The sequence below is a fragment of the Drosophila hydei genome, unplaced genomic scaffold, assembly GCF_003285905.1.
Source record: "Drosophila hydei strain 15085-1641.00,03,60 unplaced genomic scaffold, DhydRS2 tig00000001-arrow-pilon, whole genome shotgun sequence".
Taxonomy (NCBI): domain Eukaryota; kingdom Metazoa; phylum Arthropoda; class Insecta; order Diptera; family Drosophilidae; genus Drosophila; species Drosophila hydei.
In genome coordinates this window covers 4382850-4398444 of record NW_022045643.1, presented here as the reverse complement: position 1 = coordinate 4398444, position 15595 = coordinate 4382850, and the positions used below count along the sequence as shown (strand labels likewise).

The 15595-nt window shown below is 41.3% G+C and overlaps 6 protein-coding genes across 6 annotated transcripts; 3 read left to right on the top strand and 3 right to left on the bottom strand.

Annotated features, from left to right (window-relative positions):
* Positions 1-81: 81 nt before the first annotated feature.
* LOC111601732 (phosphatidate cytidylyltransferase, photoreceptor-specific) lies at positions 82-3401 on the bottom strand. The gene is made up of 8 exons (XM_023318454.2): positions 3125-3401; positions 2154-2278; positions 1489-1585; positions 1247-1423; positions 685-1173; positions 473-604; positions 273-407; positions 82-214 (listed from the first exon to the last, which is right to left on the bottom strand). The coding sequence occupies exons 1-8, from the start codon at positions 3218-3220 to the stop codon at positions 137-139; spliced, it is 1329 nt and encodes a 442-aa protein (XP_023174222.2). The 5' UTR covers positions 3221-3401; the 3' UTR covers positions 82-136.
* A 193-nt stretch (positions 3402-3594) lies between these two features.
* On the top strand, positions 3595-5947 carry LOC111601729 (SUMO-activating enzyme subunit 2). The gene is made up of 4 exons (XM_023318452.2): positions 3595-3752; positions 3807-3961; positions 4021-4308; positions 4364-5947. Exons 1-4 carry the CDS (start codon positions 3609-3611, stop codon positions 5865-5867), a joined length of 2091 nt encoding a protein of 696 aa, XP_023174220.2. The 5' UTR covers positions 3595-3608; the 3' UTR covers positions 5868-5947.
* A 74-nt stretch (positions 5948-6021) lies between these two features.
* Positions 6022-6677, top strand: LOC111601735 (39S ribosomal protein L36, mitochondrial). The gene is made up of 2 exons (XM_023318459.2): positions 6022-6097; positions 6150-6677. The coding sequence occupies exon 2, from the start codon at positions 6150-6152 to the stop codon at positions 6540-6542; it is 393 nt and encodes a 130-aa protein (XP_023174227.1). The 5' UTR covers positions 6022-6097; the 3' UTR covers positions 6543-6677.
* A 116-nt stretch (positions 6678-6793) lies between these two features.
* LOC111601734 (2-aminoethanethiol dioxygenase) lies at positions 6794-7710 on the top strand. The gene is made up of 2 exons (XM_023318458.2): positions 6794-6863; positions 6956-7710. The coding sequence occupies exon 2, from the start codon at positions 6967-6969 to the stop codon at positions 7693-7695; it is 729 nt and encodes a 242-aa protein (XP_023174226.2). The 5' UTR covers positions 6794-6863; positions 6956-6966; the 3' UTR covers positions 7696-7710.
* A 183-nt stretch (positions 7711-7893) lies between these two features.
* LOC111601731 (lariat debranching enzyme) lies at positions 7894-9698 on the bottom strand. Its single transcript, XM_023318453.2, has 2 exons — positions 9381-9698; positions 7894-9325 (listed from the first exon to the last, which is right to left on the bottom strand). The coding sequence occupies exons 1-2, from the start codon at positions 9575-9577 to the stop codon at positions 7909-7911; spliced, it is 1614 nt and encodes a 537-aa protein (XP_023174221.2). The 5' UTR covers positions 9578-9698; the 3' UTR covers positions 7894-7908.
* A 160-nt stretch (positions 9699-9858) lies between these two features.
* On the bottom strand, positions 9859-15520 carry LOC111601728 (importin-7). Its single transcript, XM_023318451.2, has 11 exons — positions 15189-15520; positions 13769-14004; positions 13197-13694; positions 12961-13137; positions 12761-12906; positions 11900-12697; positions 11616-11839; positions 11243-11553; positions 10981-11183; positions 10647-10916; positions 9859-10585 (listed from the first exon to the last, which is right to left on the bottom strand). The coding sequence occupies exons 1-11, from the start codon at positions 15276-15278 to the stop codon at positions 10389-10391; spliced, it is 3150 nt and encodes a 1049-aa protein (XP_023174219.1). The 5' UTR covers positions 15279-15520; the 3' UTR covers positions 9859-10388.
* Between the last annotated feature and the right edge of the window lie 75 nt (positions 15521-15595).

Sequence of the window (15595 nt, the reverse complement as noted above, 5' to 3'; positions counted from 1 at the left end):
ATTAGAAATAAATATATTAATGCATATACACATTAATGCATATATACATGAAAATAAATTTCCATTCATAATGAATATATATAGATATATAAAGAGACGTACGACTAAAGCAAACAGTTGTTGTTGTCTAATATTTTTAGTTTAGCATGTCGCCAAGCGAGTCTTTTAATGACTGATAAATTTGGTATTGTTGATCCGGTTTAAGATTATAAATCTGTAAAGGAGGCACAGTTTAAATCTGGCTATATATATATGTTGAAGTTTTAACAAACCTGCGTCAAAAGTTTAGACGGAGATGGAGTTCTGATAAAACTTGAAATGTAAACGTTGACAAAGGTGGCCATCAAAAACTGACAGTCGAAACGATCCATTATGCCGCCGTGGCCAGGAATCATGTCACCAAAGTCCTGAACGTATGAAAAATATTTGAATCAAAGACGTAGATATTAAATGCAACTGCACATGGACTTACCTTAATTTTAAATGCACGCTTAAAACCAGAAGCAAAGAAGCCACCAAACGGTCCAATTATAGAGCTGAACAGACTCAGCGAGATTGAGTGCCAAACGAATGGATAAATATTCAACGTTTTGCCAATACCAAACTGAAAAAGCAGAAAATTGACAAACAAATCAATACTCATTAGGGAAACCATACTGTGTATGTATATTAATCGTTGCTTACCAATTTCAAGCTGTATTCCTGCGGCGTAAACAGATAGCTGGGTACGCAGGACATTGTCATGCGACCTAGTTCCTCCGAATATTGAATGGGGCAGATAAAGTATTGGTAATTGCACAAAATATATGAGAATAATATGCCAAAGAGAACCGTTGCAAAACCACCACCGACAAAGCCTTCCCAGGTTTTCTTGGGGCTCAGCTTGATGAGGGGTGTGCGTCCAAAGAAGAAACCAAATACATAAGCCATGACATCATTGCAAACAATCATCGAAACGGGCACTATAAACCAAATAAGTCCCTCGAATATGTTTTGTATAATTAGATAACTTTGGGTGACGACAATTAGCAGCGAGACGTGCGTCCAGGCAAATAGGCTGAACTGCTTTATATAATATTTCTTGACAAGCGATAGCACGAACCAGACAAACCCAACGATATACAATGCAAACGATAGGAAACGATGATAGGTGACTAAGAACTTAAGGTATTCCTGCAATGAAATTTAATTAAATATAAGCAAATCATCACATTCGAAGCTGTAGGGGATAGCGCAAGCCACTTACCACACGATTGATGACCACACCAAAGTAGTCAACTAGATGTTCGCCATAGAAGAAATAGTTGGAGGTGAGCAAGAAATACCAGGAGAGACTGCGAAACCAGGGCAGGCCATGTATGCGATACACTTGATAGCCAATTGAGATAATCTCCTGAAAGCACTTCACCTGCACGAGCAGCGTCTACAAGTATTGACAAATGGTTAATTGTATGTCACTGTGTGCACCCTTTTCATTTGCTAACGCACCGTAATCATCAAGGCCAGAGGGCCGCCGTAGATGATTAATGCAAATCCACAAATCATAATCCATGTGAATATGCCCCGGATGACCCAGTTCTTCCATCTAAAACAACATTTGCATACGAAACAAATAAACAAATTGCATATTAAATAAATAGATATATTACAAACACTTAGCTACAACATTTGGATAATTCCATGCGCTTCATATATAAACAAATATTTTTAAATATTTAGAATTAGATAGTTATAATTGTTGCCTTTCAATGAAGTTTATTTATGATACTTTTATCTTTTATTAACTTGAGAAAAGATAAAAATAATAAAATGAAGTCGAGAATGCACGAAGGAAGATACTCTGGTCGCAGCTTGAACTATTGTTTGACTTGTATATTAAAAGAGAGGACATAGTTAGATTCTAATAAAGAATGTACACAGTCTATAGAGTTCCCTGTTTATACACTTTTATATACACTTTTAAAAAATCATAATACACTTTAATGAATTTCAACACTTTGCAGGGTATAAAAATGGTTTATTTTTGTTTCTTGATGTTATTTGCACACCGATTGCACACAGCTGTACAATGAAATAATTTTGGAATTTCGCGCATGCTTTAGCTCGCGTTATTATTATTTATATACACACCATAAATCTTTGTTTGCACATACCGATCGGGTAAATCCTTCAGAGCAGAGTCCAAGATCTCAGGCGTTTTGTCGGTGCCTTGGGGCAAATTCTTGGCCAGCTCCTCAACGAACTTCTCTTCTGGTATTTTCTCCTCCTCCGAATCGACCTGAAATAATTTTATCAAAGCCAAACAGCCACTCAATCATCAAAGCGATATATAGAAATTAAAATAGAAAAAAAAATTGAGAATGTTCGAACTCAAAGTCCAAAGACGTCGGCTGATTTATTTAGTATTGTGCAAAGTATAATCGGAACATTTAGACTATTTATCCAAGTTTCTACTTGTTTGGCTCTGGTTGGTTGTTCCAGTGGCGTGTTTTTGTTAGTTTGTCAAAAATTTGGCGGGACTCTGATAAGAAATTTGCAAGGCTAGTTGGAGCCTATGGCTGGGGTCTTATCATTATCATATAGACAAACAGAGCGCGCCCTTATAAAAGAATCATATTGTCAAAGTACGCCGATGAGGTCGTTGGGTGGTTGCTAGGTGGTTGTTAGGGACGCTTCCGTAATGGTCACTTAATTGGATTTGTTTGGAATACACCGGGGTCTTTGTTATTGCCATCGCTGCGTACGTGTGTGTGCGCGCCTATGTATGTCACAGTAAGATTTGTGTATTAGTATATTTGTTATTGGTTTTTCTCCACTCTCCTTCTCATTATATACAAATACACGCAAACTCTCTCTCTCTCTCTCTCTCGTTGTCTCTCTAGATGGCGCTCTTTTACCACCTGCTTGTGCGTCAGAGAATAACAAAAACACTGAACATACAATGTAGGATACACGTACAAGCATACATTTATATAGTATATATCTTGTTGTGTTGGTATACATACAATTCGCTTCTTTTTCTATGCGCTTCAATGAATTATGCAAAGTTTGGAATGCAATTACTGAATACACATATTTACCGATATTTGTATAGTTTCAGTCTGAATTGACCTGGATAACTTACATGATCTGAAGAATCAGCTGCGCTGCTTGCGGCAGTCAGAGCAGCAGCAACCTCGTCAACATCGTTTTCTGCCTTTCTGCGTCGCACTTCTGTCATGCTTATGTTTCAGCAAGCTCCACAATTTTCTTTTGAATGAAAAGGTCTTCTTTCTTAATTGCAGTTGACGCGCAGTTGTAGTGCTGCATAAACAAGAACTTAAAATTTAAATCGTCCGTTTTCTGCTTCTACACAACACACATACAAGCTATTACTACAATCAATTAAAGCAGTGTGACCAGGTATACAAATATTTGAAATGTGATAATTTGTCAACAGCTGTACCGATAGACTATAAATTCGATTACAGCTTAGCGTTCGATACTAATTCGCGTTGTGCAGCACTGTTTTTGTTAAAATTTATATGTGTATGTGCGACCGCCGGCGTCATTTGCGAATTGTATTTTGCATTGCGTTAAGTGAAAAATCATCAAACAAAAAATAAATAATGGCTGCAGCAATTGATGGTGTTCTGCCCGCTACGTTACAAGAATTGGTTAAGAAATCAAAAGTATTAGTAGTAGGTGCTGGCGGCATTGGATGCGAAGTGCTCAAAAATCTTGTGCTCAGCGGCTTTACGGATATTGAAATTGTAAATTGAATTTGTTTAATTTATTTTCATTTAATTATGAGTTTTATCGCACAGATCGATTTGGATACCATTGACCTGAGTAATCTGAACCGTCAATTCCTTTTTCATCGCGAACATGTAGGCAAATCGAAAGCACGGGTAGCACGTGAAAGCGCCCTTAGTTTTAATCCTGATGCAAAAATCACGGCCTACCATGACAGCGTTACGTCGTAAGCATTACAACGTATCCATTATATATCATAATCTAATTTATTTGCTTGCTTTGCAGCACTGACTACGGCGTCAATTTCTTTAAGAAGTTCGATGTGGTGCTCAGTGCCTTGGACAATCGCGCAGCGAGAAATCACGTAAATCGGATGTGTCTCAATGCAGATGTGCCACTGATCGAAAGTGGCACATCCGGCTACAATGGACAGGTCGAATTGATTAAACGCGGATTAACCCAGTGCTACGAATGCACTCCCAAGGAGAAACAACGCAGTTTTCCTGGCTGCACCATACGAAACACGCCCTCCGAGCCTATTCACTGCATTGTCTGGGCCAAGCATCTGTTCAAGTAAGTTGTGTTCGATATTTTTTTATTAATGTATTAGTAACAATGAATTGTTTAGTCAACTTTTCGGTGAATCTGTTGAGGATGAAGACATTTCGCCTGATGCAGCTGATCCGGAAGCACAAGAAGCCGCAGCTGAAGCTACAGATGCAGAAGCTGCTGGTGATGCTCCTGGCAAGGATAAGCAAAAGGAAACAGAGGCAGCCACCGCCAATGGCAACGTAGTTCGCATCAATACTCGACAATGGGCCAAGGATTGCAACTACGATGCTGGCAAATTGTTCAACAAGTTCTTCAATGAGGACATTAACTATTTGTTGCGTATGTCAAATCTGTGGAAATCCCGCAAGGCGCCCGTGCCAGTGCAATGGGACACGCTATTGCCCGACGGCACCAGCTCTGAAGGGCCCGAGCTTGCACGTCAGACGCACAAGATTTGGTCAGTGGAGGAATGCGCTCATGTCTTTGCCAATGCGCTCAAGGAGCTCAGCGCAGCTTTTCTTAAGCTGGAGGGCAACGACACATTGGTGTGGGATAAGGACGATCAGCCAGCTATGGACTTTGTCGCCGCCTGTGCCAATGTACGTTCGCACATCTTTGACATTGAGCGGAAGTCCCGATTCGAAATTAAGTCAATGGCTGGCAACATTATTCCTGCCATTGCCACCACCAATGCGATAACTGCAGGCATATCGGTGCTCCGAGCTTTTAGCGTTCTGCAGGCCAAGTGGGAGCAGTGCAAGGCTGTCTATGCTCGACTCCGTGTCAATGGCCGCAATCAATTTCTTGTGCCGGACGCCTTTTTCCCGCCGCCAAATCCTAGTTGTTATGTCTGCGCCAGTGATCCAGCCATAACATTACGCATTGATACTAAACGTGTCCAAATTAAAGTATTCCGCGATGAGGTTCTCATTAAGACTTTGAACATGGTCAATCCAGATGTGACAGTGGAATCGACTGGCTCCATTGTCATTTCTTCCGAGGAGGGCGAAACTGAATGTAATGAACAAAAGCTGCTGACTGATATGAACATCGTAGATGGCGTTATTTTGAAATGCGATGACTTTTTCCAGAGCTATGAGCTGAGTATTATCATTGCGCACTTCGACGCGGAAAGGGACGATGTCCTATTCGAAGTAATTGCCGACAAAAATCAGCTCCAGCCCAAGGAGGAGAAGCCTGAGGAACCTGAAGCGGAGCCCAGCTCTCGTAAGCGTACGGCAAATGGTAACGATGCGACAGATGATGGCCCCTCAACCTCGAAACGAAGCCGACCTACGGAAGTCGAAGATGATGATGATGATTGTCTCGTAGTTGAGGAGGATGATGATGAGGCTGAGGAAGACGTTGAAGAAACAGTTGTCGCGGCAACAGATAAACTTACAGTAGAGTGCGCACAGAAAACAGCTACAAAACGAAAGCCCTGCAAGACATTGGATGATCATGACGAGGATATTACCGAAATAATTGATTCTTCGGATGAGGAACTTGCCGGTCCTACTAAATGCAAACGATCAAAACTGGAGGAGACAAGAGCGACCGAAGTAATTAATATCGACTAATGTTACTCGTAAAGCGATTCCATGCAACTCTCAAAAGAAAAAAAAAATTAATAACTCCAACTGAATTTAATAAAAAATAAAATTCAAATTTTTTAAACATGCTAATTTTAAGAGCAGCGATCTAGTTCAGTTTATTCCAGTCTAACTCGAATAGTGGAAATCATTTGAGTGGTTGGCAACTCAGTCAGCAGTTCATGATTGATACTCTGGCAACCCTAATGTAGTAAAAGGTGCGTGTTTGTGTAATTATTAGAAAAATATAACTCAAAAATCGCTTTACAGATGTCTTTTACGAGTAAATTACTGCAGAGTAGCGCACGGCTATGGAATGGCATCAATGCCACACGTGGCTTCCACATGTTAATGCGTCCCACAACCAATGCCACAACAACCACAACAGCGGTTCACAATGCCATTGGCCAGGAATTGGTGCCCGCAACTAATTTGGTATCCCTGTTGGCACCTTTTAATGCACTTGTTCAGCAAGTGGCAGGATTTAAAGTGAAGGGACGCTTAAAGCGGCGTTGCAAGGATTGCTATGTTGTTGTACGACAGGAGCGTGGTTATGTCATCTGTCCAACGCATCCGCGTCACAAGCAAATGTCGATGAAGAAACGTGATTACAAGTCCTGGATCCTGACACACGCCACACAATCTAAGGATAGGGGCTATTAATTCATAATATGGTTATTTTTAAATAGTCATTTGGCTTTTGACTTAATTAAAAAAAAAATACTTGAATTAAGCCCGTACATGTTCATACATATTGCCGTTCAAATCAAGCTTACATATAGCACATATAAATTTAAACATATTTCCAACGCCAGGAGGCTAGGAAAACCATTAAATTTTTCAAGAAAAATTAAAAACATTCATTTTTCATTTGCATTTTGTACCGATAGTTTGAAGGCATTACCCAACACTGTTGAACAGCTGTGGATTTGTTTATCTATAATTTTTGTTAGCCGCAATTGCTGTGCAGCCTGATTATCAAGGGTTCGTATCGAACTAACGCCATTCGAAATACAATTGACGTCAGTGAGGGTCGATTCTGGTGCATTCCTGATAAAGCGAAATATTTTCGGCAGTTTTTGTGGCAATGACCAGCCATTTTATGAGCGTACTGCGCCAGGCCTTCAAGACTTTCGATCGCGCCAATCTTGCCAGCTTCAATGCCAATCTGCAACATCTGAAACAGTTAACTGATGAGCTAACTTATCGTGATCTCCATATAAAGGAGGAGCTGTTCCGTGATGATGCCACCAATGTGTCCCGAGCACCATGCAGTTATATGCACATCTTCGAGGATGAGCGCTTCTCCATGAGTTTGTTCATTGTGCGCGATAATAATTCAATTCCACTGCATGATCATCCCATGATGTATGGCCTACTGCGCTGCATCTGGGGTAAGTTGCATATCCAGAGCTACTCCCAGAAACTGGCCGCCGATGAGATGGTTCAGTATGAGAAGAATCCAACACTGGTCAAAGTAACCGCCGAGGAGCCCAGCGTGGTAACAGCTGAATCATGCAGCGCTTTACTAACGCCCCGCAAACGAAATTATCATCAGATTACGCAAGCCGGCAACGGCATTGCAGCCTTCTTCGATATACTTAGTCCTCCATACGATGCCGATATGCCGAAATATGGTCCACGCCTTTGCCGCTTCTATCGCCCTAAGCCGGATGACGACGAGCTGCAGTTGCAGTGCATTCCGTCGCCGTCTAGCTACTATTGTGATTTAACCCCAACGCCCAAGTCTGTGCTGAAATGCTGTTTTATTTGTGCCGCCGAAGTTTATGGTGCCGCTGACTCCGACATTCAGTGAATTATATCCTTAAAAAATGTATGTTAAAATGTGAACTTAATTTATTTCCACTCAACATGAACATCACATGCTGCGTATTAGTAGGATCCGCAACATTAAGCATTTTCTGTGTTATTTAAATAAAATTGCCTCTTTTTTATTATATACTTTAAACTGGCTTGGGATCAAAACAATCAATACCTAATCTGAGGAGGTCGAGATAAAATTCGTACGCTAATCGTCATCTTCAGCTTGATATATGCTTTGATTTCGTCTCTTTAGTTTCTTCAGATTGGGACTAATACAAATGGGTGTAGTCTCTTCCACTTTTGAATCCGCTATGGTAGCCGTCGCCAGCTCTTCAATTTCGTCGGGCAGCTCAATGACGCTTTTGTCTATCTCGACTGCTACAATTGGCGCTGGTAGCGACATATTTAATTTACGTTTTGGAGGCGTTGCCAGAGGTTCGACTAATGTAGGCATATCCTGCTCCAATTTCGCTTGATCCTCCTTAACGTCTATTGAGCTGTCCAGCAAGCTAGCGGTTTGGGGCAAATCTTTTCCACTAGCCAGCATGGCCAAGCAAAGTGGATCATCAATGCCCAAAATGGAGCAAAACTCATTGGACTGTGGATTCAGCATTGGATTTGCTTGCTCAATATATTTTTGCTTGTAATTGTGCTCCTCATGTGGATCGAATGGCAGCACAGTGCGACAAAAGTTCTCAGGCACATTAAGGCTTTCGAATTTGGCGCGTATGTGCTCCAGCTCCTCGTCAGTGGGCGTGAAATTACAACGCTCTTCAATACTACCTGCTTTCTTGCCAGGTAAATAATAATTATTATCTTTTACAGAAATTAAATGATTCGTTGTTCGCAATATCGAAAGCCATTCGGCATCATATTTTAGCGTTAATTTGCCTTCACTGCTCTCATTAGAGGGTATGTCCAATACTTGTAGAAAACGTCGCCGTGGTAGACATTTGTCTAGAGCCAAGAACTTAGTGACAGGCACTGGCGCTGCTACTACATTCTCTTGCAATTGGTTGCTATCGTCGTCCTCATTTTCGTCTTCACTTTCGTTACTGCTGCTGCTGCTGGCATCGTCGGCATTCCTTGATTTTTTATGATTCCTAGTATGTGGCACAAGCGCAGCGAATTTACAATGTAAATGAGCAGCAAACCAATATGTAGGTTGCACAGCCTTTAAAAGTTCTTCGAGCGGTCGACTGCCTAGCTGTCCGCTTTCGATGTCTTCCATAAAATGTGGTTTAAACCGTAGCAGTTGAGCCTTGTTGCCATATTCCTGTATTCCCCTGGGCCAATCGTGCGACATGAAGATATCTACCTTGCCGGACAGTTGCATCAGGCGAAACACCTCCAACTGCCGCACATGGTAGACACTGCGACATGTTTTGTCATTGTATGGCGGAAATTCGTGATGACCGCGCAAAAAATCGTGGCCTTTATATATACCACTGATGCCTGCAATACGAATGCCATTTACTGTGATAACACCTGCATATCCAAGGTAATATATATTAGGTGCTACCCAGCCACCGTAGGGTAGCTCTTGCAAATAGTTGGATGCTTCATGATTGCCCCCAATGAATATTGTGAGAATGGGCGCCACGAGTTCACCACTGTAATATCTGTAAGCAAGTTGATTAAATAAAATTTATATACGTTATAAGCTTAGATACGGACTTGTAAAAGGTGCACATGTCCATGTACTTCCTTGGCACAGCCATTGTTTGTAAGTCCGTAACATTTCGCGTAGATTGAAAGTCTCCGCAGCACAAGAGCAGGTCGATTTTAATGTTCTGTTCCTTTTCGATACCTTCAATAGTTTCATATATGCGCTCTAGTTCGCCATGGGCGCAGCCTTCAACAGCAATTTTCATATCTTAGCTTTATTAATTTACGTTCATAAAATATAAACAAACGCGGCATTAATACATTCAGCATTTACATGTGAATGGCAGAACCCATACAAATATTTATCTGTGAGCCTCCACAATACTATGCATTTGTAAAAATCAACATCTAATACAAATTTTGTCATTGCACAGCACTGAAATTGGAGGGTCAATTTTAAAAAGCTCACAACTCGACATCAAACTATGGAAACATTGCAAATTATAAACAAATAGAATAGTTATAATTCAAACGTTAAAAATGTTTTTATTTTTCAAAAATATCGCTCCGTCTATTACGTTATATAAGTGTGTGTATGTGTGTAAAGACAATGTAAGTGAAATGCTCTACATTGAATTCTCATTCTCTGACCACTGTACGCTGGAGTGTGTATGATCCATGCTTAGCTGGGCGCGATCTCATTCTATGAGACGACTTCTAAATAGTTTTTCTTTTTAGTTACATACAATGATATACAATAGACTTTCAACTTAAGTTACTATAATTTAGTTGGCATGGAATTGCCAAAAATAGAAATTTAAAATATAAATCTACAATAAATATAAAGCGATCACCCTACCCATCCATCGCTCAACCGATCGATGCATGCAACACGTGTAAATGTGTAAATGTGTGTACATAAAATATGTACGAGAATCTAGAGATTGCCTCAACAGCCATCATATCAAGTGCCAGCCACTAGTTAGTTATTTCTTTTTTGTTTTCGTTATGGAAAGAATATGAGAAACAATGAAGTCAGAAGAAAAGCGTACTAATAAGTCGGTGTCCCACAGTCAATTAAGAGCCAAACTTAAACGATGTCGGCACGGTGGTCTGAGGGAAGGCAAATCCGCCCTGCTTTTCAATTAGTTTTGATTCTTTGGCCGCCTTTCGCTGGTCAGCGGTCACGACCACATCCTGCAGCGCTTTGGCCTGTTCGGGTGTTAGGTTCGATGTTAGCAACGAGTACCATGGCTGGTCTTGGGCAGAAAGTGCTACAAATACAGAACAGCACAATGTAATAATAGAATTATTATAAACTTTAGTTTGATTTACCAGTTATAACTTCCTTGAACGTCCAATATTCATCAATAGCGCTCTCGTTTTCTTCGTCATCAATCGGCGTGGTGAATGTTTCGAGACCAGTTTCATTCAAATCGCCAACTGACTCTTCTGCTTCATCATCAGAGTCTTCATCGTCATCCTTGATTTCGGCTTTCACCTCAAAGCCAGCTACAGCACCTTTCGTTTTGGAGAAATCGGCTAGCTTGTCCAAATAATTGGGGGCCATCTCATCCATTTCATCTTCATCGCTTGAAAGGGCCTCTGTAGGCAACAATTGATAGGTTAGTTTTACCTAATATTAATTTGTGTCTATTTTCATTCTTACCCTCGCAATCATCACCATCCTCCTCTTCTTCTTCCTCTTCCTCCTCCTGAGCACGCGATTCGTAGGCTCGTTTTAGCCCGTCGAACAGCAGTATCAGCGAAGGTACAATCTTACTCGCAACCTCGCTCAGCACTTGAGGCTTGGCATCGCCCAATGAGATAAGTGTACACAGACCCAAGACACACAGCTTGCGATCATGTATTCTAAACGAAACGAATATATTTGAAAGTCTCCAATTTGAGTTCATAAAGTAGTGACTTACCCAAGGAAACAGTCTGTATCGTGCAACCATTGCTTGATGAAATGCGAGCTGATTGGTTCGTTGTTTGGTTGCGACATCTTGTCCAGGATGGAGAGCAGCAACTGTGGGTTGTAATATAGGGCTGCAATGACCACCTGTAGGCACATGGTCCGCAGCTCGGATGACTGCACCTCGCGTGTCAAACGCGACAGAGCTAACTCCACAAACATGTGTATCACCGAATCAATTTGTCCCTTACATTGCAATATAATGACCTCCATCAATTTAGCAGCATGACATTCGGGATCCTCGCCAGGATTACCAGTTAGCATCTAAACAAAACCCAATTAAAGTAATATTAAACATGGCTAGCAAAGTCTAATAATAAGCTTACTGTTTTGCACATGTCCAGTATAGCCAAGAGACGGTTCGGATTGGAGAGGAAGGCCGGCGTATCGACAGTTACATAGTTATGCAGCGCCGGCATAATGTCAATGAAGTAATCAACGCCATCCTTCTTGAATACTTGATAGATGAGTTCTAGCATTTGCCACATTTCAGCCGAAATGGACTTCGATGTCAAATCGTACACAAGTGAGAACGTTTCCTCATAGAAATCTGTGATACAGACAAATTAGAATCAACCAATCCTTGACACTCGGCCGTAGATGACCTTACCGGTAATGTTCTGCTGGAATATATGACCCACAACGTTAATCACAATCGGATGCAAATTAAGCAGCACATCCGGATGTTCCTCCATAACGCTAAGCAGAGTTTCTATTGTATTCAAAAGACCCATGGCCGTAATGGCTTTCTCATCGGATCCTTCCTCCGATTCCAGCACTTGACTAAATGTTGTTGCTAAATGTTGACAAATTTCTGTTGCAACTGGCAGTAGTTGCTCCGTAAAAGTGCAGACTATCTTCTGCATGACATTTGTCAAGTCTTCGTTTTCAGTTTCGCGAATGATGGTCAACAGCTCCTTTGTAATCTCTTTGATTTGTGACTCCACATATTTTGGTGCTTCGTCTTGAGATGATAGGAACATTTGCAGGCCAATGGCGGCTTCCACCTTAACGGGAAGCTCTTTGTCCGTCAGCAAGGCGTTGGTGGTCAGGCGCATTGTCTCAGCTAGCACCTGTGGATTCTTGATTTGAACATCGCAGAAGTAGTGCAAAACCCAACAGGCACGAGCACGCATATGACCGGCTGGATTCTGGAATTCCGGAAACACATAGGTGGTCAGCATGGACTCGACCTGATCACGATACAGCGTTTTCTTCAACAAAACATCCGCCAATGTGCCAATCATATGAAGTGCACCATCTTTTTGCTTGTTGTCCGCATTGGGCGAGGTAATTATTTGCATTATTGTACTCATCGCTTTAGGCAAAATGCCCTTTCGTTTCTTACAGACGGAATGCAGCAGCGACTGAGCAGCTGGTACAGGCGTGGCATAATCCTCAAAGATATCTGTAGACGACAGGTTGTATGATGATATAAATATATATGAAGAATGTTTCTTTTAGTACTTACCAAATTTGAGGCGAATGTATTCATAGGGATCGCTCTCCCATAGCTCCTGATCAGAGTCGGTAAATGACATAATAGGAAATATGACATCCTGAATAACAGCTACCATGTGCGGTTTGATCAGCTTCCAGGTATATGCGTGGCTCACACTAACAAGAAAAATATATATAATTTCTTATTGATTTAACATTAAGCAAACTTACGCAATTTTCAGATAGTTCAACACATCGGTTAAAACACGCGGCGAAACGTAAACACGATTGCGATACTGATCCAAGATTTTGAGCAGAACCTCCAATACACCAGAACTAAAGGTAGGAAGATACCACTCGGCGAACTTCTGATACTTTTCGCTAACGACGCTGCTGGGACTGCCATAGCTGTAAATTAAAGGAATGTCATCAAATTGGAAGCTTAGAAGAGATTTCCCAACACTTACCGCTCAAACATGCGCACCATAATGTGCAGCGCCCATTTCTTGGTCTTCCAGTATGGGAATTCGGTACGTTCATCATCATCCAGATGTGAACAGTCGGGCACAGCGCGATCGGCAATCTGGCGACAGATTTCCATCCACTGCGAGAAGATCTCTTTAGTGATGAGATCAAGCGGCAGACTGTACTGCGTTAGTGCATAATAAATCTTGAGTATTTGTTTTTGCAACAGCACCGATTGCTCCGACTGATCGTTGAGCAACGTCATCATGAGCTGATAAATCATTGGCAACAGCAAATTCATTGCTTCATTGAGCGGCGTACGTTCTTCGAATCGCTTGTATTCGTAAGTCTTGACCAGCTGATACATGGTGACCAGTGCGCCATTCCAGCCATTCACATCTGGATTTTGCAAGTATATGCTAATATTGTCTACTACTTGGGGCCAACGTCCGGGGAAATCGCTCTTAATGATATGGTTCACACAAACAGACAGTTGAACTCTGTAGAGGACACATCACAGTCATGATTAGATTTATCAATTTATGAAATATTGCATTATGTCATTGCATCTTACCTAATCAGCTCCGGAGCGTGTACAATAGCATCCACAATGGCGCTGCGTATCATGGCGCGATCCTGTTCGTGAATAGAAAATGGTATGGGTTCTCCAGGCTTTGTCTCGTGATCTGACCAGCTGCTGTTGATCAGATTCTTGAGATAGACGGCACCTGCCTGCCGCACCGGCTGCTCCAGCGTGGTTTGCATGACGATTTGCAGAATGGTAGGCACAAAACCAATGATTTTGTGTATCTGGGCGATAGAACATGAGAGAACATGTGTAAATAGGTTTTCCGTCTGTTGATTTGTTTATACAGCTGCCGCATAACATGGTGTATGCCGTATGAGTAATATAATTTAGTGGCACACACAATGGATACAATTTCGCATGCCAATCCAAAGATTGGAAAACGTGTATTGATAAAACAATAGCAATGCATGTAGCACCAGCTACGAAGCTCCTCCCAATTCGTAACACTTAAAATTCTAGGCACATTTTCTACATATATACGTGTATATATATCTATAAGCTATATGTATATATATGTAAATGGCATGCGTTTACCCATTAAAGAAGCTTCGAACACTGTAGTAGTAATTTGCAATATATGCTGATAAAGTTAATTAACCGATTGAATAAGGAGGGGCATGGAAATCGTTAGAAGCTGACTCAGCCACAAAATAAGATACTCTTGGACAGTGGTACAGAATGCTAAGCTAATTGAATGAAATTAAAATGCTGTTTCATAGTGTGCACTTCCAAGAGAACTTAATTACTGTCAATTAAATACAAATCTTGCTTTTTACTCGGAAGACTTAAAGTATAACATTCTAGATGTTAACCAATTTTTTAATTAAGGTATATTAGAATTCTTGACATAATATTATCTAATTTTTTCTTTGATAGTAAGAAATGAGTTAGAAAATGGAAGTTTGAGATAATCAAACATACTAAAATTGGAACGTAAACTTGTTGACTTTATATGAATTCAGTCACAGTGCAGCGTACACGCACACATGTATGTATGGATTCGTTCTGTCAGTTGAAAACGCACCACCCGCACGTCGCCCATCTGCAGTACTTGTTGCCGCATGGCCAATGTGCCGTTGGGCCAGCAAGCCAAATTGTGAGGCACAGCTAAATGTATGGCAAACAAAAAATAGTTGGTGCCTTCTGATGTTTTTGGCTAATATCAATTTACTATTGACACTAGCACGCCCGCACATCACCACACGGACACACATACATACCCATACATGCGCTCATACACACACATATATACACTTATATAGAATATATAGGCAGAGAGAGGGAGGTTAAAAGCGAACAATTAAAAAAGCACATGGTTTTCTTCAAGCGTTGGCGATGGCGCCAGTGGGGTATAGATAGATGGCCGTGTCGAGGCACCTTACTGTGTATTTAGCTAGTCACTTACTTGTGCTAATTGATCCTCGGCCGCCTTCCTTTGCTCCGGATTTGGATCAATGGTTGCGCGCAACAGTTCCGTCAATTTTTGTGCCTCCATTTTCGTGTATGTGGTTTGTCCTATTCGCCGGTTTTGCCGTGATTGCTGCACAAACAAAGAAGCACCCACTAAGCACCCACAATTCGCTAAAGTTTAGCTAAATTATCGATATAAATGATGCACTGGCAAGGCCAATTGCAAAAATATCCGCTAATAGGAAAAACGTGGAAAAAGGCTGCCGCAGCCACACACACACCGCCGAAATTTGCGAGTCCGACCGAAGCGTGTGATATATTATCGTTTTCGACACTAGTCGTTTCGATTATTTTTAATAGTGCTGGAAAACGCGTCTCAAGCCAATGCAACGCTGGTCATGT